At 32.2% G+C, this 26874-nt stretch overlaps 1 protein-coding gene across 2 annotated transcripts; it reads left to right on the top strand.

The window, feature by feature from the left end:
* Positions 1 to 798: 798 nt before the first annotated feature.
* On the top strand, positions 799 to 26874 carry DAT (Sodium-dependent dopamine transporter). Of its 2 annotated transcripts, none has more exons than XM_018517190.1 (12): positions 799 to 1448; positions 10290 to 10463; positions 18516 to 18650; positions 21245 to 21554; positions 22026 to 22164; positions 22355 to 22489; positions 24037 to 24140; positions 24206 to 24443; positions 24648 to 24776; positions 25084 to 25284; positions 25858 to 26025; positions 26366 to 26874. In XM_018517190.1, exons 1-12 carry the CDS (start codon positions 1304 to 1306, stop codon positions 26576 to 26578), a joined length of 2091 nt encoding a protein of 696 aa, XP_018372692.1. In that variant the 5' UTR covers positions 799 to 1303; the 3' UTR covers positions 26579 to 26874. The 2 variants fall into 2 exon arrangements, with proteins under 2 accessions (XP_018372692.1, XP_018372691.1); XM_018517189.1 differs by having other exon boundaries at positions 1405 to 1474; positions 26366 to 26578.

Consider the following 26874-nt stretch of genomic DNA (forward strand, 5'->3'; position numbering starts at 1 on the left):
AATTATACAACATATTATCGCCTTGTTCTTCAGCTTCTTTTTCCTTACAGATTAAATGATTTCCTTATCGTTTCTAAGACACAACATCATGCTTTCTATTATCTAACAAAAACATACTCTATTCGTCATCTCACTTAAGTGAAACGATTTATTAATGATTATGTAAAAATCTTTGACTTTTTTAAGAACTTTGCATATGTAGTATTAAATTCTTCATTCTCAGCTGATGCAATTTTAAATGTCGTTACTTTTGTAAAAGAAATATATGGAAGCAATAAGATTGCGAGTAAAATATGTTGTATATCATAATACTATTAACACACACGCAAGCTCGCGTGTCTATATGCATATGTATATTTATATGTATAAATTAATATTAGTTTATTAATGTATATTATTTATTTTTATTTTATTAATATCTATTAATATATATATTTTTACTAAATTATATATATATTAATTTATATATATAAACTGCAATGTATATTTATACATATATAATATGTAATTTATATGTATATACATTAATTCAATTAACATATATTAGTAAAATAATATTAATTAATATATGAAAAATTAATAAACGAAAAATAAACTCATATATGTATATATGCAACATGTTTTCCATTCCCCCTTTTTTTTTAGAAAAGTGACTTCTTATCAATATCGTGTGTAGAATTTCCCATCGAGCGACAGCGCACGCGCGCGTGCAGTGATTGGTCGCGGTCACGCACCACGTGACCACGTCGCGTATATACGAGCCGACGGGCGCTAAAATTCGCCACTCGCTCTTTCGATCCTTTGCGACGAGGTTCCTCTGTTTGTGCTGAAAAAAAATACTACCGCATCCCCGTTTCGCATCCCCGTCACTCCACTCCTCTTTTTTCCTTTTCCTTAGCTTCAACTTAGTGCTCTCGCGAGAGAACGGGACGCGCTCTTCCACCGGAAGTAACTCGCGGTGGGGCGGCACGTCGCGTATTTGGAGAGCGTCTCGAAATTCGCGGTCCACCTCTAAACGTCCTTTCGCGATCTCGCTACCTCCTTTCACTTCACCACCCCACCGATCGCCATCGGAATGCGCGAGGACTCTCTCGAGTAGAATAACGCGAGTGATTCGCGGGAACCACCTGGATTCGAACTCACATTTCTTCCGCGGCAAATAGCGTCGCCTCCTCTACGTAAAGTAACGCGCGGGAAGAAGAAAATCTCCATTCTAGAATTCGGGGCGCGGAAACGCAGGGGTGTCGACGAGGGCGGAGGGAAGAAAGGCAAGAAAAGAGGAACGACGACGCGCTAATCGGGCATGGGTCTGACGGATACCAGTTTCGAATTACTTCTGACCCTGTGGCGAGTCTTCGTCGTGGGAGTCCTGCCGTGGACCGAGGAGCCGCGCGGTCAGTGTCGCGGTGTCTCGCCAAGCTGCAACATTCACGGCTACGCCATCGCTCGTTAGTCGTCTTCGGCGCGACACTCGGTAAGTACACGCGTCCCGCCTACATCCCTCCTTCCTCTTTGAGTAGCGACGCTACTCGATCCGAGAAAATTCCCGCTCGCGGCTAAGAACGCATCCCCGACGGATGTCGATGACGATGGGCTCGCAATCTTCGGGCAGTGATTCGAATTCTTTTGTTTATCTTTTAAAAGAGAAATTTTTTTTCTCGGACACGATACTAGAAAAAGAAAGAATGAAATTGGATGGTACAGTGGCTGTATGTATTTTAAAGAATGATCGTTATTTTAGATTCTGGGAATCAATCGTGTATCTTGAGATGAGGTGGAAATTACAAAAGCGAACAAGTTCATTAGATGTTGACCAATGAAATTATGAACATTCTAATGAATTTGCTTACTTTGGTAATTTTCACATCCTTTCAAGTACACAATGACCCCTTGATACAACCATGAATTTTCAAATAGTGTCGTGTGTATACAATTAAAAAATGCATAGGTTCTATAGGTTCCTCCACCGTTTATCATAATTTTTCGATATGCATTTAGATTTTATATTAGAGCCGTAAAATAATGTTGGGGTTTTCCGGGAAATTCTAAATTTAGGATTTCCTAGGAAATTGTTGTACAACGTTAGATTTATTAGCATGTTTTCAATAAATCATAAAACCAAACGTTAACACGTTGAATACTTTACGTTTTTATGTTTGTTTACGAACACGATACTACACTTTGTGAAATATTTGTTTTGCTATAAATCAATTATTTTCGAAAATTTGTAGTTTTATTTACACGAATGTTGTATTAACCGATTTCATGTACCTTGCGGTAGTTTCGTACTTAAAAAAAAATTTCATATAAAAACATTATCGTTTGTAAACATAATTTTACTATATAATTATTTTACTTTTTAGCATCAACACATTTTATATTTTTAGTTATAATTTAAAACGTAATATAATAATTCTTAATTTATAATTCAGAATTTAGAAGTGATTGATAGAATGATTTAATATAATAAAAAGTACTTCTTAGTAAATAGAAACAATTACAATTAAATAATAAAACATGACTACCTACATAGTTTTATGTAAAAATGGAATCCTGAATCATTTTATATATTTAAGATCATCCATAAATTTTTCGAGCTGTTTTATTGTTGAATTAAAAAAAACAAAAGTTACGGCGAATATTAATTGTGCTCCAAATTTTTGTCAAGAATTTAAATTAAAATTTTTGAAATGTCAAATTCATTAGAGTTTATAATTAAAATTGAGATAACAAAATCTAAGAATGAAATAAGGCTATAAATTGTACAATAAGTTAAACTAGACCGTTATATAAAAGAATTAAATAAATAAAAAAAGGCAAAATATGGTCAAGGTTAGATGTTAGTATATAATAGATAATGTTTTATATGTAAATTTTAAATACATTTTCCAGTTATATAAACTATATGCCGATTATTATTGACTTGACAGAAATGATAAACTAGAGCTAAAATAATAATATTAATTGATCGTCAATGTAACAATGTATCTCAATAAGGCTAATAAGTATCTTAAAACAATGAAAAAATATATTGTAATATTATATAATATTTTTCGCAATAAAATCTTCCCTTAGGAAAAAGTGTTTCAGTATACTGATTAACTATTCAGTAACTGATGATATTTCATTAGTTAATCAGCATATCGAAATATTTTTTCTTAAGGGCTTGCAGTGCTTTAAGACATTTATTAGCATTATTAGTAAATTGACGATAAATTTAATTTGTGATATTATTATTTTAGTTTCAGTTTTTGATTACTGTTGAGTTCGACAATAATCAGTGCGCAATTTATATAACTGGAAGATGTATTTACATATATATAAAATATCATTAGGTACCAAGATCTAGTCTGTATTTATCCCTTCTTTATTTAACTTATAAATTGTACGTTTATATTTTAAATAATTTATACAAACGCACAAATACATAAAATAATTTAAAGAAATTATTTTAAAAAGTATTTAAAGAACATATACATATACAGATAAACATATGCAAATTTAAAGTTTATTGCGCCATTCTAATTCGAAACAACACTTCTCTCATATGAAAAAAAAATATCTATCAATCAACATTAATAAAATAAGAAATATTCCAATGTGTATTATATTAAAATGCAATACTGTAAAAGTTTCTTAATCAAGCACTATTGATTGCGCGTTATCTTAATATGGGAAGAATGAGTTAAAGGTCACTAGAGTAATTTAAAATGTTAATTATTCTTTGTCCTACACTCATATCATTGTGATAACGGCTATTATCTTTAGATCTTTCGGAATATTTTCTGTACTCCCTCGAAACGCATGTCCATTAAAGGATATCAACGATTATGAAGATTCCTCGGGAATGAAACGATCATTTAATTGTCATTCACGACACATTGATGTCCGAGTTGATTGAGTGTTGTCTCAAAGATTCAATTGCCGGTTAAAGGAAAATCTAATTAGTTTCACGTTCGTAATTCTCGGGAAACTCCGCCGCAGGAAAGTTCCCATCCGAAGTCGTTAGTTTCTTCGAATTCGACAGATCTTCTCTCCCACTATTCCTATATATTGGTCGGCTACCTTATCATGTAGCTATCATTTGAATATTTGAGATCAGAACGCTACTCGCAAGCAGTTAGTTCACCATCGTGAATCGTGCCCGATTAACCGTCCGCCCAAATCGCGGCACTTCGGGTTTTCCCTCGACGGAGGAATTTGCCGAAGAAAAGAGTGGAAGACCTTTGCATACTCAAGACGAGGGAAGGTCGTTGCGGTAGGTTTCTTCTTTCTCTTTTTTTCACATAGTGAATTTAGATGCAGGGAATCCCTATCGTGCAGAATTCGTGTTTTATTTTGAGACGACGACACAAAGATATTGTCATGTTTCTTGATTCGTATACGATTTGACAGACATTTTTTTTACGGTCCATAAGTTTTTCTAACAAAAATTGTATATATGAGAAGTTTGACGGATAGCATAAAAAATAAATGTTCTTCTTTCTTGTTGCGAAATTTTCCTTTGATGCGCAGAACATGTTGCAACAAATAGTATAAAGAGAAATTATCATTCCTACTTTTTTAAAATAAAACCAAGATGCTTTCTGTAAAATGTATTCCGTAAATAATACGCAGAAAGAGACATGACTACGAGATATCTTATAACAAAAGAATTAACGAAGATTGCATTTGTGAAGGCCGATAAGGTCATTTCACGATTTACTTCGATTACGCGTAAGGTCTTTTTAAGTTTTTCATCAATTTATTTAGACGTACATCTGATTGGTTTAAAGGAATATTATAATATCTGTTTATAGAGGGATATATAAATATTTTTTATAATAACAGTTTTTCGAATATTTATAGAAATTATTGCGACGCAGGAATAACTCTCTGTGCGTTTCATGCATAATAGATTTTGTGTCAACAATTGGAACTTGGAATTTGTCTGTATGTATTCACGTATATATGCGTTTTTCAAATCGCGAATAATTAAATACTATGTATCTATTCATCTTTAAATTATGTTATCTCAGATAGATGCGTTTCATACAAATATTATTTCAAAATCTCTGTTTTTTTAAAAGGTGAATAATATATCGCACAGAATTGAATAATGATTATTTAATTTTATATTCTTTTATCAGCAACCAAAAATTGGTTGTTGCAACCAATTAAAAATGCTATGCCATGTTTAATCATATAATTTGCTGCAGCAACTAATCTTTTTTTTCAGTGTAGTTATCGGCAAAGGATATTTAATAATAAATAGCTATTGAAGATAAAATTATAAGTTAATCTTAAAAAATTTGTGGGCGTTGCTAAAATTTAAATTTTTAACGAAACGAAAGGTGAGAAAATTTGGCGAGAAAGAATAGTCAACTTAAAATATTATCTAGAAAAGAAAAGGAGTATGTAATAGAAGATATAGATTAAAATAGAAGTCTGAAGTAATAGAAATAGAAATCTGATATTATATCAAATTTTTCAAATTATAACTTAAATTCTCGCTTACAGTTCTTAAAAATTGTGATGGAATAAAAATCTTTTGTAATAAAAAGTCTGTGTTTTAAGAACGATCGCGTTATATCAGTTAAAGAAGAAAATGAGACCTGTTTCGCGTTGATGCAAGAATGAAGGTGTGGCTAATTTAAAAATGCGATAGAAAAAATCCATCGAAAAAAAATGTAAAGTCTCAACAGCGACTGATTCCACGTCATTGCGGTTGTCCTATTTGTCCTCGTGTGCGTGTGCATATATTACCATTTGTGGTTCACTATCTTTGCAATCCGATCGCGGTTACGCTTATTAATTCATACTTCCTTGGATTCGAGAGATTTTCCTAACGGAAAAAGACCGGCCCCTGATTAAATAAAGGCGCGAGGGTTCCTCTCTAGGAATATGTCAACGTAAATTCGATTTCTTGAGAATATCGTTTTTACATCACTCCTTTCTTTATATCTTCTTTTAACTATTATCCTTATACCTTCTTTTAATTATTCATCGTTAAAACAAGTTTTGGAATACTTGTTAAGACTTAATGATGCATCGAGTAAAATGTCATTGTTCGCATTTCGAAGATAAACGGACGGAAAAGAAAAAAAATTTCTATTTTTACATATTCTTTTTCTTTTTTTAGATAATATTTTAAGTTGACTATTCTTTTCCGCCAAATTTTCTCATCCTTATTTAGTAATTTTTATATGTTTAGCATTTTATTATAAGAGAAATACTATAATTGATACGATAGATAAATAAGATGGATACGTTAATAAATTGAGTAACTAAATTTGATTAAATAATCTGTTTAAAAATATAATATTTTTAATAATAACATTTTCCGAAAGCTGTTTCCTCTAAAGCAATTAACCAATTAAATAATTTACTTATTACAACACATAGAAAAAACAATTTTATTCAAGTATATCTAAAAATTTAGCTAAATACAAATCTGAAAATAATTTTGTTGAGTCATCAAAATTTTGTACGAATTTCAAACATGAGAAATACTGTCAAAAATTTTGACATTTTTATAATCAGTTTGAGTATCCTATATAATTATTTTGATGAGAACAAAATTATGTAGGCTCAATATCAAAGGCCCAAGATCATGCAAGGAATAGTCTCAATTTATTTAAAATAAGTTATTATTTGTTTTTTACAGAAAGCATTATATTTAACAATTTCTTTGCTCACATTCTTTACAATAATTCTTTTCTCGCTGACTTCGATTTCACATCTATTTGCAATGTCGCTTTTATACCGACTGACTCTTCGCTCTTCGCTCTCCAATCAGCTGTCCTAACCGACCTTACGCATGAAAACTCCAAACAGATCGCTCGTTGACTCGTCACGTCAACCTATACGTATAATCTCCAATTGGAGCCTACAATTATTTTCAGATTTGTATCTAGCTAAAATTTTAAATATTTCAGCAAAACCATTCTTTTCGAGTAATTTTACTCGAAAACTGTTCTCGACATTATTTAACAAACACGTACTATTCAAGAATCCACAAACAAAATCTGCAAATTAAAAAAAATTTACTAAAAATGAAGTAAAGACTAAAAATGTTAGCAAACAACATCGAAATATTCGTATAAAATCATATTCGCTCTTACGCGGATATGTATATTTCAATCGGTTTATGTTTATAGAATGCATTTAATTTACGCGGTTGTTTTATTTAACTGATGATTATAGTTAAATGTTGTGCTGATCTAATTTTACTATCGGATTTTAAATTCATTATTCAATTATTATTTTCATCAATATGCCGATTAGGTTTTTTTCTCAGGCAAACCGGTTTCTGATACCGCGACGGAAACGCGTGCGAGCGATCTCGCGACGGACAGTGGCGAGGCGAGGGGGTGATTTTTCGTCGCCGTCCATCTTCGCGCATCCGTAGGTGTCTCCGCGACCGCCGAATATCAATTAACTGGGTCGGTCTGCGTGGATAAGCGTGGATCAGTGCGCGTGACAGAAAACCCCTCGTCGAGTGGCCCCTCGAGGCCGGATCGCCCGCGATCGCCTTTGAAATATACGCTGTTTGACCGGTACCCGTCACGGGGTACAATGAGGCTCGTTGGGGGTGTCGAGCGTTGTCGCTTGAAGGGCTATCGATAACTTGTCGTCGCCAAATTACACGCGCCCGCGCCGCGCCCCGTCGCGCACGCGACGCGCTCCTCTCTCTCCCCCTCATCCCCATCATCTCTTTCTCTCTCCCACGTACCCTTCGGAAAATTTACTTTAAATGACGTTAAGGTTTTTAAAGGTAATTAAGAGTTTACTTAAAAAAATTTCAGGTTATTTAAAGTGTAAAAGGTTAATCCAAAATAATTTGAGAATTTTAAAGTATTTTAAGGCTGACTTTAAAATAATCTTAGAAAAACTGAAGGTTTTGTTGTTTCCATTGTATCAAGAATTTTTGAAGCGCTCTTAAAATAAAGTTTTAAAGTAAGAGTAAATTGATATAAAGTTTAAGTGAACAGTACGCGACATCGTCACTAGATGGATGCGATGGTGCTGCGTTTTCTCATAAATAAAACCCGTAGAATAAAAGATAGAATAAAAGGCACAACTTTATGTAACTTTTCATTCGTGTTTTAATGAAATAATTTTTTAATGGCAAACTTCTTTACACATAAAGGGATCTTGCCTTGAATTTAAACAAATTTATGATTTTACAATTTATTTAAAAAGAAATTTTAAACAATAATATTAAAACAATTTATTAAAAACTTTAAAATTATTGACGTTTATTCTTTACAATTTTTAAGTTTCTTTAGTTTCTTTTTTTTATTTTTTCTTAAATAAGTTTTGATATTACTGTCAATAAAAATTAGTTTCTATGTCTAAATTTACCTCTCATATCTTTTATGTTTTTTCTTAAGTTGTTTTCTATGTGATAAGGATGTGAATACAAGAAATATTTCGACACTTACTTAGGCTAATTCTACAATGTGCTTTTTGTTTCCTGTCTCTTGCCTTCTTGATCAAAAAGGCAAGAGACAAACAGAGACAAACAGCAAGAAACAGGAAACAAAAAGCACATTGTAGAATTACATTGTGAATTAGCCTGAGACTTAAGTTGTAGACATAAGTAAAACACATACTTTTGGCGCAAGTTTGACGTGCGAATTACAAGAAACACAGCAATAAGTCGCATATCATATACCAAAACTTGTGCGTTGCTTACATCTATAACTTAAGTTTAAGTAGATATTACAATTTGTGTGCTCAGACTGTAAGTTTTAAATTTCTTTTTGATATTTTTAAGGTAAACTTTTTCAAAGGTACACGTATATATTTTATGCCAACACGCAAATAAATAATATAATAACCATATACTTGGTCGCGTACACACGTATGTCGAATTGTCGATTTTGTTTCCATATTTATTACCATCCCTATTTGCATCACTCGTTCTCCATTATCCCTCCTCTTTGCCTTCCTATTATTCGTACTGCACTTTCCTTTCGCTCGGTTCCTTTCGCTCTTCGTACATTCGCGACCTTGCGCCTAATCCCGAGCGCAGTAGGCATGCAGATTTATGCACTCGTTCATAAGTCGTGTATCTCTAAGATTACGTAATTATGTTGATTTGCACGAATAAGACTTTTGCTTTTAAGAAAAGCTCGCTTTAAATCCTGAATTTCCCAGAGAAATATATATTCATCGTTGTTTATTCGTGTGTTTTTAATTCTGCGCTTAAACAAAATATAAGTACTACCTTTTTTCTGACATTAATATAATTGTTTTTTTCGGCTTAGGATAAAAAATTTCCAATTATCTTTTTTTAATTTATTAATGAGTATCGTAAAGTTAATAATTTTGAGATTAAGGGAAAATTGCGAATTGTAACTCGATATGGTAACAATAAAAAAGTAAAAGAATTAGGAATCTCAAATCAAATAGAAAGTAATAATAATATAAGTTGATACTTTTTAGAACCACGAATTATTGATGACAAAATACAATCCAGCTATGTTGCAGAATGCGAAATATTTCTTTAACAATATTATATTTCAATAATTATCTCAACTGGACAATAAATTATTAATAACTTTTGGTACATATTAATAAATTATCTAAGGAACTTTAATAAGAAAAATGATTTTGATTATGCCCATGATGTACACTGAAAAAAAATATAGTCAATTTTAATAAATATTTAGTTGAATACTGCCAACTAACTATTTATTAAATATAAAGATATAATTATCTGATACAAGAAATGTTAATTTGATTTAACAATCATTTTTTTTACTGAACAAATATTTATTTACTGTAAGTAAATGTTTAGTTGGCAGTATTGAACTAAATATTTATTAAAATTAACTGTATTTTTTTTCAGTGTAAGAAGACAAAATATAATATTGCGCATATAATAGCGACTGAATTCATTTGAGCTTAATTTGCTCCTCAATGGGAAATTTCTAATGACGGTTTTACATTGGTTTTTAAGATTTAAGGTCTGATTAATCGCAAAAGTTTAAATGATTACGTTATATTTATAGGAACACCTGATATTTTTATTGCATTTTAATTATTACTCTTACATTATGATTATACTAACAAAATGCTAATCAGAATTCTGGTTATTGTAATTGAATTTCTAGTCTCGATTAGAATGTTTAATAGATTTAATTATAAGTATCAGATTTATTATCTTTTTTTCTGTGATTAAATTTGAAATTTGGTGTTTGAATCCATGTTTCCAGTTTATGCAACCATATTTCCCATGTTAACATTGTAGAACGTAATTACGAGTCAGAGATAGCATATTTATTGTTTTTGCTTTGCAGGTACCGGAAGGATGTCGTCGACGGTGGTAAAAAATGCTGCGAAAGGCGTCAATGCCGGTGACGGCAGGGAGACTTGGTCGGGAAAGCTCGATTTCTTATTATCAGTCATCGGGTTCGCCGTCGATCTCGCTAATGTGTGGCGATTCCCGTACCTTTGCTACAAGAACGGTGGTGGTAAGTACATATATCTGTCTGAGAGAACGAGCGAGCGCAATTCGTAACGTATGACGCGATTTCCGCGCAGTTTATTTTCGATTATTTCGCACAAGTTGAGTGCTCCTCCCTGTCATTGACGTATGCAATGGCAGGAATACAATTTCAATAATCCACTCTTTCACCCATTGCCCCATTCCAATATTCGCTCGTATTTGTAACGAGTAACGAGAACCGCGATTTCATCTAAGCAAACGTTTCCCGACGCCTTCCACCTTCGAGCTTCGTAATTTTTCGCATCACTGATCGCGGAAACTGGCATTATTTCACGCATCGTTTTTTGCACTTCAAGAATACACGAGATTGGAAATCACCGGTCAGAATTATGACTGGTTCCACCTGTGTCCGATCGCGTTTGTCTCGGTTTACGGAATGATTCTCCTTCTCTGAAACCGAGATATGAAAAATTGGTCGATTCTAATCAGTTGATTAAGGAAACTGATATTATAAATTTGCATCAAGAATATTTATTAAAACATTACGCTCTGGGGTGTAATTATTATTCTTCCATCAGATCTCCAGAGTTACAGGTCTCATACTTGCGTCAATGTGGAAAACATTTCATTATGAATCACTTATTTACACATCACGGAAAACATTATTCGTCATTACGGTTGAGTGTCGCTCTCGGCCAGATTTAAATTCAAAATTAATTGAACGGAAAGGTACAAGTGGCTGAACTATAAAATTTACTGTGTCTTCCTTCAATTTCATGGACACCCTTGACGTTCTCGGTCCTCTTCTATTTTTTTTATCGCATTCTTTTGCGTAGCTATTTGCTTGGCACGGGATAATCCGTTTTATTTTTTCGATATACTCATATGCGGAGGGAAAATTTCGTCAACTGCGTCGTAACATCGTCGGACGTTATTTCGCTGTTAAGTTAACGTGATGAGGGTTGGGTGTTACGCGTCGTCGAGTAATGTACTCCAGCCAGCAAGCAATGCCGTGCTAACCGGTTGGCTAATTGGCATTTACCTCGCAGAAAATGACCTCGGGATTTAGACTTCGCTCGACAAAGATTCCTAACGACAACAGCACCTCCGCTGGTGCCCAAATTAGTTATAATTGTAGAGGAGTAGTAATTTACAGGGCGAGAAGCTTCGTAAATCGCGGAGCACTCATAGCGATATTAAGCCTTTTCTTCATTTTTTAACGGGAGCAGCCAAGTGTGAAAACGATTAAAATTGTGCGGTCATCGCTCGAATTTCTTTTACTGAAAATAATTCACTTTTGTGTGTGTGTGTTTAATAAGAATTCTGAAAATTCTGTGAATTTAGTAGATTAAATAAAAGAAGCATTTCGACTTTGATTGTTCATAACTCCATCATTAAAAATCATAGCGTACCACAATTAGAAAACAAATTCTTAAAGCTGAAATTTTGTTTTATCGAATAATATAATTGCCAAATTTTTTTTTAAAAACTTTTGATAAAAATAAAGTAGCAAATTTTTTTTAATCCAATACACATATATTGTATCGCTTGCGATATGTATATTTTATAAATAGTTAACGTGTTATACGAACATTCCACCTTGACTCTTCATATACACTAACATTACATTTGCATAACGCTTTAAGATTAAGAAAGAATGATTCATCACTTAACGTTAATATCGCAAATAAATTAGAATAAATTATCAGATTTCTTGTAGTGTAATAATTAGCAGTTTATCTTTCTTGTATTGCAATCAATTTACGCCTTTGCTTATTATAGAAGAAGAATAATTGTATAATGATAAGAAAGTCATTTTGAACATATCTCTGGAGATATTATTATAATTATTTTAAAAATATAATTGAGAAATTATATTTTCGTATTTTTCCATTTAAATACCTAATATTATGTAACATCTCATTTAATGATTATAGATTATTATTACGAGAAAATCGTTATGTTTAAGTCATCTATGATAAAAATCGAAGAATTTTAGATAATTCAAAACTCAAATTATAACTTTTCTAATAAGTTTTGGGATAATATTGACGAAATAATAATAGCCATGCGAATCAAAAGTAATAAAATAACGATTAAATTTGAACAAACGATCTAATGTATTATTAACAAATCTACGAAAATTATGAAGTAATATTCTCGCGATTTTCTCATACATATTTCAGATAACAAGCTAATGTTATCAAAGACGTCAAAATGACGTCATTTTGCTATCTAGTACAAGATTCGCAGAAACAAAATATTAATAAAATCAATCTATATATTAATATGATATTTTCTGGAACATTCAGAAATTAATTTTCTTTCGCGGATTAATCAAATGTAGTCTTTGTAAGTTTGTTTTTTAAGTATTTTTGTAGCTAAACCTAAAATTGAATTAATGATAAAAAATTAAAATTTGTTTAAAATAATATAAAGCTTATATTTTTTTAAATTTAAAACTTCGGTAAAGAATCCCATTATTTTCGATACTAAATAGTCCTGTAATTAGACATATTGATTTCAATTTTGAGAAAAAAGAAATTAAAAATGAATATATATATATTTACACTTAATAAATATTTAATTAGTATTATTTAAACAAATATTTATTAAAATTTAGTACATTTTCTTCAATTAACATAAATCCGTATACTATGTATGAGATACGTTGAACACATATTTTTGTTTTGATTTTGAATTAACGTAAGCATTTGCGATTATCAATCCGTCTCGCATACCTACGTTGTCTCGTTTTCCATGAAGAATCACCGATGTCACTTTTATGCGAAATTTCCCGCTTCTCGTTCTCGGAGAGATCGATCTCATGGAAAACGGTTGGCTGCAATCTTATTGACTTTTGTTAAGCCTCGCTGCGGCAACGGCGACGACGACGACGACGGCGACGACGCCATTAGTACCGGTTCTATCGGGTCCCCAGTAGGAATGCGATTAGGGCCGCTGTCAGTGATACAGAGGCTCCTCAAAAGCGGCTGCTAACTCAATTAAGAGCGGAGTAGAGCGCACGGCTCCGCGCCATTAGGATGGGCAAGATCGGTCGCTAATTTCCAATTACCTTAATTAATTATAATTTCCCATTCGGGACGCAGGCCTTTGATCATGGACGTGCGCGACGCCGCTGCACCCCATCGGACGACGGCTGCGTCGTTATCGCCCTACGGGAGGCGTTATTAACGTGTTGTTTCATGATTATAATTCGGAGCAGCTCGTATGGTTGCCTATCGTTCGTGTTTGTTACTTCGACAACTTTTTATCCGTAGATACTTTTATGTAAACGCGACGCGATTCCTCTCGCGATTTTGAATAAACTGCAGCAAATTGAGATAATGCTGCAGATATCGCAAAAATTTCTGATTGAAACAATAAAAGTTGTGTGAATCGTTTGGGAGAATTCGTATTGATAAACTTCCGTTTCTCAATTTTGATACAAAATAACTTGATATGCTCGGTTGAATAAATAAATCTTAATTTTATGATATTAAATATATATTTTCAACACATATATGTATATTTTTATAATTATGTGTGCATAAATGCTTATATTTTTTTATTTATAATACAGTAAAAGAATCGCGTTTTTAAATTGATTTTGAAATAATCAAAATTTATAAAATTAATGAAAGGTTGTAGAAGAGATTATAAGTACAAATATAATGATATTGTACAAATTGCATGTGAAATGTTTTTGAACGAACAAAATTATATTCCAAGTTTTTGCAATACATCATATGATGTTTTGTAAAATAATATTGATATTTTTTTATTTAAGTATTTTATAATTAAAAAAATAAATTAAAATATAAAATATTTAAAATAAATAAAAAATTTTTTTAACAAATTAAAATAAAAATATTTTATCTGATCAGGATGTTTAAAAACAAATTTTATATGATTTTCCATTTTTAAATAATTTGATAATTCAGTATAGTTACTCACATTTATAGAGAAATGCAAGATATTTCCTTGAATGTTTATCACAATTATGATACTCGTCTCGCATGTTTGATCAATCAGACGTTTGCGTCTTCCTTGAAATCGTCCAGTTATTTCTCGTAATTTTGTCTTCGTAGAAATTCCCGTCCTACAAAAATCTTGACGGATACACAGTTTTCTCATTTGATAAACGTAAAAACTCCTTATTATTGACAAAAGCAACGTTTTCACGGCTTTGATTAATGTATCTTGATATTATTCATGTAAATGCTAATCAAAATTTTAGACCGGTTTGCCATATTGATACACATTGCTCAATCGACGATTATTGGATAGCCTTGCGCAATGTCCTCTATGAGGAAGTTAATATAGTATTATGAAAGAGATTCGTGGTGTAATTTTTTACGCAGCTAACATGCCGTGAGATATTTTTGCTGTTGTATACATAGCGCGGAATATCAATTTAGTTATTCAAATAGGTGAACGGAAATAATTCGTCATGTATAGCAAGCAAGTGATTCAGCATCAATACATCATCTCGAAGAGTTTTTAGAATTAAAATTTAAAGATATATTACATCACAAAAAAAAACTTTATTTTACATATACTCAGAATATATTACATATATCTAGCCCTTAAACATCTTTTTGATATGGCATATCCAATTTTTTTCCAATGCTCTTTCCATTTCTTCTAACTTTTTTATAAATAAAGGTACATATTATTTACTATGTATCATTATATTCTTTAATATGTGGCGTTTTAAGTGAAAGAAATGTTTTTGTGTTCATCTTTATGAAAGCTATTAGCAATCAAATTAGATTGGATACGCCATATTATTTTTTAATTTATACCATATGTTTATTAAAAAACTCTAGTTTACACAATAATCTTTGCATAAAATTAGCGAATGCAGCCTCTTAAAACCATGATTTGTTATCAGAGATTTTAGTGCTAATTAGTCGATTTTTATAGGATGATTCGGATCATATAAATTATAAAGTGGAAATATGACTCACAGACTATTATGATATTTTTAATAGTTATACTTAAGAAATGCATTCTCTTTCTCTTCAAAGTAAAATCTTCAAAATAATGCAAGTTGAATTTTGTTAATGGACGACATCAGCACATCAGCAGCTCGACCTAGACCCTCGTACACCTTTCGGTGAAAGCGTATTCCGATCGACGGGCTACAATTGGCGCGATTATTTCGCGAGAATGCATTACGTTTCATTCGAACGAACTTTTCGCCTTTGTTCGGGCGTAAAATGCAGCTTTAAGCACTAAGCCTTTGCGTGAGTGCATGCTCGAGTTCAAAGGGAGAAAATTGAGCGGAACTGTTGTCTGGAGCCGGACGTTTGCTCTCGACATTAGCGACATGTCAAGACAAGAGAGAGACAGAAAGAAAGAGTGGGGAGATCTTTGCTCCAGATTTTGGAATTAATTTTTGTCCAATATTTGATGTTTTGCGAATTCGCTTTGTTGCAAAATAAAAATATTATCAATTATACTACTAAGAACTTCATATTTTTAAAAAAAGAAGTGAATAAAATACATCTGACAGATTACAGATATGTTGATTTCAATTTTGTTTAAGCATATTAAAAGCGCATTAGATTGGATCATGATTTTAATTATAACTTATAACTAATTTTTCGCGTAATGGAGCCATCCAGTGATGAATAGCCTACTTTGTGAAAATATAATTTTTAGTACGATCGATCGACGATTTGCGCTCAGGCAGGGACAAGAAGAAATTAATCAAGGTTGCTCAACGACAATATCCTTCTTAATGCGATTACATCTCCATGGGTACGGAATGGAAGTTCCGTTGGAGTTAAGAAGGAAGATCAAGTATAGTCTCTCGCTATTCTCTTTTTGATCGCATCTATATTACCATTTATTTATGCAATGCGAGCAGTAGTGAATAACGGTGTATTTAACCAAATTTTTTGTCAGCATGGAATAAAAAATTGCATAAAAAAGAATATAGATCATAGATTGTCTATAAAAATATCTATAAAAATATAGATCTTAGATTGATATCTATAAAGAAGAAGTCAAATATTGATTAATAATTTGCTGCATGTTTAATATATAAATAAAATAAATAACATATACTTAATTATTTAATATATATAACAAATATTGTTTCAAACTTTATTTTTTTATCTGTACATATATTTCTAAGTTTCTTGATCGATTTTCCTTTATAGATCTACATAAACTGTGTATTTACATATATTTTAAGAATTTCTCAAATTACACATTAATAGATTTAAAATGATATTTTGTGATTGTGTATATGTATGAATATGAAATAATAATTTTAATGATATATAAATTATGATCATGATGTCATTATTTGTTCACACAGTATATTGATTCGCGATATCGCTTAAACAAATCGTTTTTTGGAAAAAAAACGTTGAATATTGTGTAAATTTATTCCGTATTATATGAAGGAATCAGTGTACACATAGGCAGAAAGATAATACACGCCGCTCAGAGAGAAACCAGTGAAAAAATGTGACGCACTCATACCAGCGGGTTAGTTCCATAACTGCATTGTGCGTTATTTAGAGCACCGGTAGCGAGGTGCTTTTAGGCACGTAATTCGATAGTCAACTTTCGGAAATGCGGCAAGGTGACATTAACACGGTGACGTGACTGAGTCGATCGTCAGGCTGACAGGAATGGTGAACCGGAACTTTCCCAAAATATGATTTCTGAAAAGTTTTTGTAATTCCGATTGCTTAAAGTTTCATAGATAACGCAACAGTAAAACAAGAATTGATTGACCGGCGGAGAATATATAATACGGCTCTTATTTTTGTGGTTTCTTGGAGAATATAAATAAAATTTAATTTTTATTTTTGTCATTGTATAAAAATGACCTTTGTATAAAAGATAATAATACTGATATTGCCAAAAAATGTATAAGTATTATAAATCCATTTTAATTAAAAAAATATACATATTATTGAACACAGCCATTAACTTACAGTTTTCATAAGCAGTAAACAATTTTCGATTATATTAACTTTCCAAATTTCGTATCATAATTCTTCAATGGAGTTCGTAAATCTTTATCGAATTGAAGAAAGCGCGCGTATCTTAAAGTAAACTTTGACGATTCTTTAACAGTTTCTTAACGGCTACATGCGCACCTTTCGTCCTCTAATTTGCTCATCTTTTAACTTTGCTTCCTTCTTGTACGGTCACTTTTCCGGAAACAGCGCCTCTTCTTTCTCTCATTCCTGCTTCCTAGATCGCACAATAACTTCTATTTTATCGCACAATGGCCCCTTGTCTTAAGATTTAGCTTTTTTTCGCAAGACTTTTTGCTCTAGATAGACGTCCGATGGATGGAAGAGTAATCGGATCTCGTCTGATCGACTTACAATGACTTACATCAAGAAGTTGAACTATGATCAGATAGAATCGCATTATTATGAGAGTCAACATTAATCGAATATACTAATAATAATTAAAGATGCATTTGATTATTGTAATAATATCGTTCTAACAAAAACGTGAAATGAACATATATCAAATCAGCAAAATTGGTTAAACGGAGTTTCAGGACATTTCCTTGTAACGTTGCAATTGATTTAGTATCGGAAAACGAATTGAAAAATATACATCGTGCATGTGTTTTATAAAAAGTCAGTGCTTCAAATATTTTTATTCATTTATCTTCAACTTTGTGATTAATTGCTTCATATTTTAATGCTAAAACTAATGACGTTTAATGTAGACCGATTTCCAGAAGGAGCAAAGTGAATAGATTAGTTTAATCATTTAAAATAATAAGTATCTATAAATGGCTCAGAGAATGAAAATTTAAAGCAAAATCAACAAGGGGTAATGAGCCAGGCACACGAAGTTAAAAAGCTTTTTTAAAAAACAAAGTGTGTATTAAATTACAATATTTTCTTTAAACGTTAATCATTTAAATATTGCAACAAAACTGATAGAAAACCTTAAAAAATGCACTGTCATAAATTTGTTTTAAAAAGTTACAAATCAGTCATTTTAACTGCTTTGGTTTTAGTGTTAAACTAACAATGAGCTCGTGTCTGCTTCTAAATAGGCTCGTTTACACTTCTCTTCGCAGGTGCATTTCTGGTTCCCTACTGTGTGATGTTAGTGGTCGGTGGTATTCCTCTATTTTACATGGAGCTCGCTCTCGGTCAATTCAACAGGAAGGGTGCTATCACCTGTTGGGGTCGGCTGGTACCGCTTTTCAAAGGTAAATATATAAATATTATGTTACAATCACAATGAAGTTACCATCATTTTTTATTTTTTCATAATTTTTTAAACTGATAACAGAGATACTATGATTTTAAATGTTTATATAATGCAAATTGAATATATGTATAATAATGAAAAAATATTGCATTATAACGATGCATTATAAAATCATGTTACATTATTTATTTAATCATATATGAACAATTTCTAGATGTTATGAAATTGAAATGTAATAATGTTCGGCGACATAATGACATAAGTATAGCCAGTAATTTATCAATACACACAATTCGACTTAATCTTTTTATTCCTGTTTAGCGTCAATTCTAGTCAATAGTTATTCCATTGCCATGACTAAAATTCTCAGAATGCAACTGTTTAACTTAACGATGGATAATAGAAATCGTTTTTTCGATTTCTATATTTTTTGATCATTATTTCCATCGTCAAACGTACATGGATATACTTAAAAGTTTATAGCTTCTCGAATCGCTTACGAAGGTCGTGGAAACGCATAACGGTGCTGATCATTGAATCTACTTATACATGTGTCGATTGTGCGCCGCGGGATTCATGAGACATATATCTTGTGACAATTAAGATACACATATATATATATATTTAAAATATATATATATGTATATATGTCTTCAAAAAAATATTGGTGTAGATTTAACACCAATTTATAGACACCACGTGGTGTCTATATAACTTTTACTGTAGTGTTAATATTGACACCAACACGCTGAGAATTATATACCTAGACATTGCATGGTGTTAAATCCACACCGATATTTTTTAAAGTGTATGTACGTATATATATTTCCTGTATATATTCTCATCCGTGAAAGTAGAAATCCGCGCGAATCGTTCGGGAAAATCTTTTCAAAAGCTTAAGAGCTGAAATGGCCCTTTTTACTCTCATTATATTCTAGCTCGCTTTCTCTCCTCACCAGTCCTCGGATATTGGTATTCCAAGACGGTCTCCTTTCTAACTTCGCGATCTTTCCCTTTTTCCAGCTACTCGAACCGCAAGGATGATCGTCCGATTTTGGCGCACGTGAAGCTGAAGATAGAACGGAATATATACAATGTATATACATACATGTATGTATATTATAAATATATACGTGTATGTATCTATATTTTTATATATGTATATCTAAAAAGTATATACATATACATATACTACTACAATACAAACACATCGCACAGTTACTTAAAAAGTGACACGACTAAAAAAAATGTAATTTTTTAGTTATTATCATGAATGAAATAAATATATAAGCATTACTTTATCAAGAATAAAAATTGAACTAAATTTTATAAAAAATTGTCAAGAATAAATACTCTATCAAGAATAAATACTCTATCAAGAATAAAAATTGAACTAAATTGTCAAAATTATCATAGTGCTTTTTTTTAAAAAAAAAGGGTGGTTTAAAAAAAAAATCGTCAAAATCATCATAACTCGAAACGATTGATTTTTTTAAGAACTGTGAAATATGACAATAACAAAAACGACATTTGATCATGTTAATATATTCTTTTTGTCGATATTATTTGATTTGTCAATCATTTTCTATCAAGTTGAAATAGTTTTTTCCCTTTTTTGGAAAACTTAACTTTTTTGAAATAAGGGAGCGATATGTTTATAATCTCATACATTATACATATAACATATACATATATATATATGTAATATATTGTGTATGTATATATATATATATATTCCTTGTCTCACAGATCTCTCTCGTAATACAAAGCCGCGGTTGGGTACTTTATGCGACACGTATAAATCCGAGAGAATCGTAGGATGCGAGAAACGCGACCGGTACTTCTTCGCGTAAAGAGCCTCCATTTCCGCCGATTTCCAACTTCATTTCCACAACCACACTTTCGCCCCGTCCGTCCATCCGACCGTTGATCGCCATATGATCGATCGAGATCCTCCATCGTCGTATTTCTGCGTCGTGCGATAAACGCATCTAACATATACGTACATACGTATTGTAGTATGCGCGATCTTACCATAGTAAAGAAGGTCACGATGTCATTTGTATACAATGTATGTATGCGTAAGAAATAATATCTTCATAGGAAGGACGGTGTGTTTTTAATATTTCTGCCGCGCTGGTCTCGATTTCTTTCGCGTCTACGCAATTATCGTGCTAATTTGTTTAGTAATCTTGTACTTCACAGATTACAGCGATCACATCACACTGAAATCCACATATGATTGTAAGGAGGCAACAAATAGTTTAAAAAGAATAAAGAATCTTCGGATAGTAAAATTTTTACAATAAAAATGTAAATGTCCTTTGTTATACATTGAATCATGATATTCATAATTACCTTTTAAGTATAGAAACAAGATTAGCAATAATCTCATGGATTAATACAATAAGTTTCTTATTTAAATTTAAATTGTTTTAGTACAATCATTAAAAATCTTTACATTAATTATTAGACCACACACTGGAAATATAAAAATAGAAACTAAATTTTTTTCAAAAAAATGGCTCTTATCACCGTGCGATGGATTGTTCGGTCTGAAAACTGAAAAAAAAATGTATTGTTCTTGATCAGGTATCGGATACGCGGTGGTCCTAATCGCGTTTTACGTTGATTTTTACTATAACGTCATCATCGCCTGGTCGCTTCGCTATTTCTTCGCCTCGTTCGCCACGATGCTGCCGTGGACCTCCTGTGACAATGATTGGAACACACCACTTTGTCGCGAATTCGACGCGAATATCTCGTACGCACTCGCGGATACGAACAGCGAGATTAATGAGAATTTTGGAAATACCACTCGGCTGCTGGTCGATTTAGGATCGGATGCTGCTGTTCAGAGTACAATGGATAATTATACGAGTGCTGCTCATGAATACTTCAAGTGAGTGACATTTCGTCTATGAAAACAAAATTCATCTTTGACGTTTCGTATTAATACTAAATGTTTGCCAAATGATTAGCAAAATGATTAGGGTTTGTAGAAAATTCGAATTCTTAGCAAAAAATTAATTTATATGTAACGCAAAGACTGTTCAAATGTGCATAATTTAAAATAGTCGATAATTCTCACATTTGAATAATACTTAAAGAATTAGACATTTATCTTAAACATTGAACTATTTCATTATTTTCTTAATTTAAATTTATTTTAATAAAATTGTAATGTAATAAAAACGATTATAATATATTATGAAAAGGATTTTTTTAATATTAAGTTTATATTTTTTTATATATTTTGGATTTTTGTCTTATGTTGCAATTATTAAACGTATTATTAATATTAAACCTTTCTTTTTTTAAGTAAGTCATTTATTCGATATCTCCATAAATTACAACACTTTTTTTCCTTAAGTCGCGCTATTCTGGAGCTACACCAAAGTGAGGGTTTACACGACCTTGGTGCCATTAAGTGGGACATCGCGCTATGCTTGCTCGTGGTCTATCTGGTCTGCTACTTTTCTCTGTGGAAGGGCATCTCGACTTCCGGCAAGGTAAGCTGAATGCCTCGTCAGAGATTCGACATCCTAAAGGCGGGTAAGTGAGTCTCGACAAGGCATATTTTTGCGAAGGTCCATAATAAAGCACCGTAAAACTCAGAGCTGTATCAAGTGCTATCTAAGGTATATGTATTTCCGATCATGAGGATGCAGTTACAGACCGAACGATTCTTTTGTGTTACAGGTAGTTTGGTTTACCGCTCTTTTCCCTTATGCAGTTCTGCTAATTTTGTTAATAAGAGGTGTCACTTTGCCGGGCAGTATGGAGGGAATTCGTTATTATCTCAGTCCAAATTTCAATGTTATCACAAAGGCAGAGGTATGTTTTGGTATCGCATGATGTGTACGCAATATTTGAAATATTTAGCATGATTTTTAAGAAGCGAATTTTTATCCAATTTATTATAGTCTGTTCTTTGTAGCTGAACTAATATACACTAGTTACACTTAAAATGAAATAGTATATAACTGAAATTTGGTGAAATTGATTAAGAAAGTTTTAGTGCAATTCCAGTGCAGTGACAAGAACATAACTTTTTTTTTTTATTTCTGTTTATATAATACAAATATATTTTGTCAAAATTAAAAAAATTAATAATAAATAAACTTGAACAAAGTTAATAGTCACAATTAATCAAGAAAATTAATATGGTAGTTGCTACTTAATAATGATTAAAAGTAATTTATAATTCCATTTTATTATATAACTAAATCTCGTGTGATTAAGGATAGAAAATAAACTATACAAAATATTAATTATTTAAGCGTATGTTGTAATAAAGGAAACATTACTCTTCTACGAAGCATTGAAAAATTGTTCGTTCACAATATGGAATTTATTTTTTAATAAAACTATATAAAAGGAAAGTATCGGTCGCGCTCGTGATTATTGTTTTATTGCCGTTGACCTGGATTACCACGAACCGCGACGCATTCCCGCGGCAGTGACAAAAGGAGAAAACTTTGGGAGCTAATGCATTTATAGGATCGCGAGCGGGTTCGAGAGCGGAAGCGAGCGGGGAAGAGATCGGGTATGGCGGCCGGGGCGGCCGAGGTATGGGGAAAAATGGAGTAAGAGGAACGTGCAGGGTTAACTGACGACGGTGAAAATGGAAACTCTGTGTAGCTGTCATAATGAACATTAGAGCTCGGTAGGGCACACGCTAGAACGTTAGAACGCACGCCGACCCTCGTGCTTCGCGCGCGGAATGCATTCCACGGGCGACGACGACGGCGACTTTAGCCGCTTATACCATCGTTGCTAAAGTGGGTTTTATATCAATGAGAAAGTGGATTTGTTGATCACCGCTAATCCGTGGATATACGAGAAGAATCAGGCTGATGTATTGGCTGGTGCTCCCCTTTTTCCTTTACTCTCCCTTCTTCGGGGAATTAGATTTTTTTTGCAGTTGTGTACTTACACAATGTTTTTTTTTACATGTACATGTATCGCTCATTATAATAAATATGTGATTAATATACTTGCCATAACGAAATTAATTTATGAAAATTATTAATAGCTTTTATAGACACAATTCAAATAATAAGAAACTGAAGCTTTTAAACTACGTGACTGTATATACACATATGTGGATTCTTAAAATTCACTGGTAGCATTAAATAAGATCCAGTTTGACCATTAAAGGTTTTCTTTCTTTTCTTATTGTGTGTAAATAATTTATATTTCTTATTTTTTACAAAATTTTAAACCTAGGTTATAACAGAAATAAATTGAAGATATAAAAGAGTAAAACAATTTGTAATTTCTGTTTTTTACAAAACTTATCTATTATATATTTCTTATTATGAAAGTGTAAGACTATATTTTATCGCTTTTATGAGGATATTCTTTCCGCTTTTTTCTAGGTGTGGGTGGACGCGGCGACGCAAGTATTCTTCTCTCTAGGACCAGGATTCGGTGTGTTATTGGCCTACGCGAGCTACAACAAGTATCACAACAACGTTTACAAGTAAGAAGGCCGGATTTTTTTGCGCTCACCCATACGATCCCGTCTGACACTCGTATTCTCCGCAGAGACGCCCTGCTGACAAGTTTGATCAACAGTGCAACATCTTTCGTCGCCGGATTTGTCATATTCTCGGTGCTCGGTTATATGGCACGTGCCAGCGGCAAGTCTATCCAGGATGTCGCCACGGAAGGACCCGGTCTGGTTTTCATCGTCTATCCGGCGGCCATCGCTACGATGCCCGGTTCGACATTCTGGGCCCTCATTTTCTTCATGATGCTGCTCACGCTCGGTTTAGACAGCTCGGTGCGTTTTTATCTCTCTCTCCTATATGAATTACTTTAACAATAATAATATTTTTTCGCATTTTTTATTGATATTTTTTTCATTTTGTTTTCGTATAAAGCTATCATTTGATATTAAATATAATATGTTGAAAATATCTTTCCATTAAGCGATGGATCTTCTCGCTCACGAATAATTAAGATCCAAATTAATGTGATTTTATAGTTCGGAGGTTCAGAAGCAATTATAACGGCACTCAGCGACGAGTTTCCAATAATCGGCAATAATCGTGAGGTCTTTGTGGCGTGCTTATTCACTTTATATTTTCTGGTTGGGCTCGCTTCTTGCTCACAGGTAGATATTCTAATTGCTAAAATTGTTGATACGTTAAATACTAATCCGATTTATTTCCAATCCAACAGAAACTTTCAGACAACATAAAAACAAGTGTAAAAAGTGTATATCTTAAAAGAACTTTTAATAAGTATTAATTTTTAAGATTTCTCTTAGATTTTTTGATATTTCCTTAAGTCTTGAATTATTAAGATCATTTTACACTCTTGTATTGTTATAAATCGTGTTAGATTTATGCAAAACAATATTTAATTCCTAATTCGTGTGCCTCACATTATAAACTGAAGATTATTGTTTTTTAATATAGGGTGGGTTTTACTTTTTCCATTTGTTGGATCGATATGCGGCTGGGTATTCAATGCTGTTCGCCGTTCTGGCAGAAACAATCGCGGTCAGTTGGATCTATGGAACGGATCGATTTTGCGCCGATATCAAAGATATGATCGGCTTCAAACCTGGTATCTACTGGCGAGTATGCTGGAAATTTGTAGCACCACTTTTTCTTATGGTATGTCACAATATAGCCGAAAATAATATAAGATTGATCATTAAGTAACAGTATCATTTAAAAAAGAACTTACACTTCTAACAATTTTTGTTAAACATATTTAAAAAATATATTTTTTCCAATTTTTATATAACGAAAGCAATAATAATATTTATAATAATTATAATAAATTTAATGATAATAATATTTATAATTATAATAAATTTAATGATAATAATATTTATAATTATAATAAATTTATTTGGAGAACAATTGTTCTCGGCTGTCTTCTGTTTTAGTTTTTATTTTATTTTATTGTATTTAATTTTTTAGTTTTTATAGGAAGAAATTACTGTACATAACAATCAAGTTTCTTGTCTTTATTCTTAAAACTAAACTTTATTTTTAAAACTTTTATTTGTTGTATTTTGTTTTTATTTTAACAATAAAATATTTTCTCAGTTAAAATTAAATTTTAAAAATCAAATTTGGATTTTCTTGCGTGATGAACAAACACTGAATTATTTTAACATCCTGCTAATAAAAGTCTCATCGTATTTATTACATGTACATTTGTCTTTTATTTGTTTATAGTTTATTATCGTCTATGGTCTAATGGGCTACGAACCATTATCGTACGAGGACTACACTTATCCAGTTTGGGCAAATATATTAGGCTGGTTGATCGCATGCTCTTCTATTATCATGATCCCAGGTATGGCCATCTACAAAATTAGCAGCACATCCGGATCTTTTGTTCAAGTAAGTATTTTATTTAAATGTTACAATATGATTATTATATTTAAATTTATCTAATTTAAAAAAGTTTTTTAAATATACAAAATTAAAATTCTATATATTTATTATTAGAAAAATATTATTCGACAAAAAAAGATACTTTGTTCTTTTTGATACAAATATAATTTACGAATGTAACTAAAGGACACATTTATACACTTGAGTTTAACAGATAATTTTATTAAAAAGATAATTAAATACGATTTGATTGATAAATTAATTTTATTGAAATCTTTAAATTATATTTGTAATATTTGGCTTTCTGAGAAAAATAACGTGGTATATGCATCAAATTTCAACGCAGAGGTTGAAGATCCTAACGACACCTTGGCGGGACACGCAGCATCAGAGGAACGATCTGTCCTCAGTGGCGAACGGTGCGATTCGTCGAAGTTTCCTGGCCGAGCAAGACTTCGAAATTACCAAGGATCACGAATTAACTAAGGAACAGACGGAGGTAATGATTCAATCTAGAGAGAGTGTCAAGGGGAACGATCCGCCCCCCGAGCCAGTCTAGGACAGTGCGGTTGTGATTTTGCACGGTGCCCGGTTCCAAGTATACCTCTGCTAGAGCACGATCGCCGAGCAAGGTCCCACAACGACAAGTAACAATCCACTGATTAAACAAAACAAGGATTAATCTCTTATCAATGGAGCAATATACGACACTCGAGCGCATTTGAATATTGAGGGTATCGGCGTGATTGACGACGTAGTTTTCTTCCTTGAATCGCGGTCGAGAATCCGCGACTCAACGTTCGCGCATCGGATTGCACTTTGTTCCTTCTGTTACAAGAATACAGATGATAAAAA

The sequence above is a fragment of the Trachymyrmex cornetzi genome, unplaced genomic scaffold (assembly GCF_001594075.2).
Source record: "Trachymyrmex cornetzi isolate Tcor2-1 unplaced genomic scaffold, Tcor1.1 scaffold67, whole genome shotgun sequence".
In the NCBI taxonomy this organism is placed as follows: domain Eukaryota; kingdom Metazoa; phylum Arthropoda; class Insecta; order Hymenoptera; family Formicidae; genus Trachymyrmex; species Trachymyrmex cornetzi.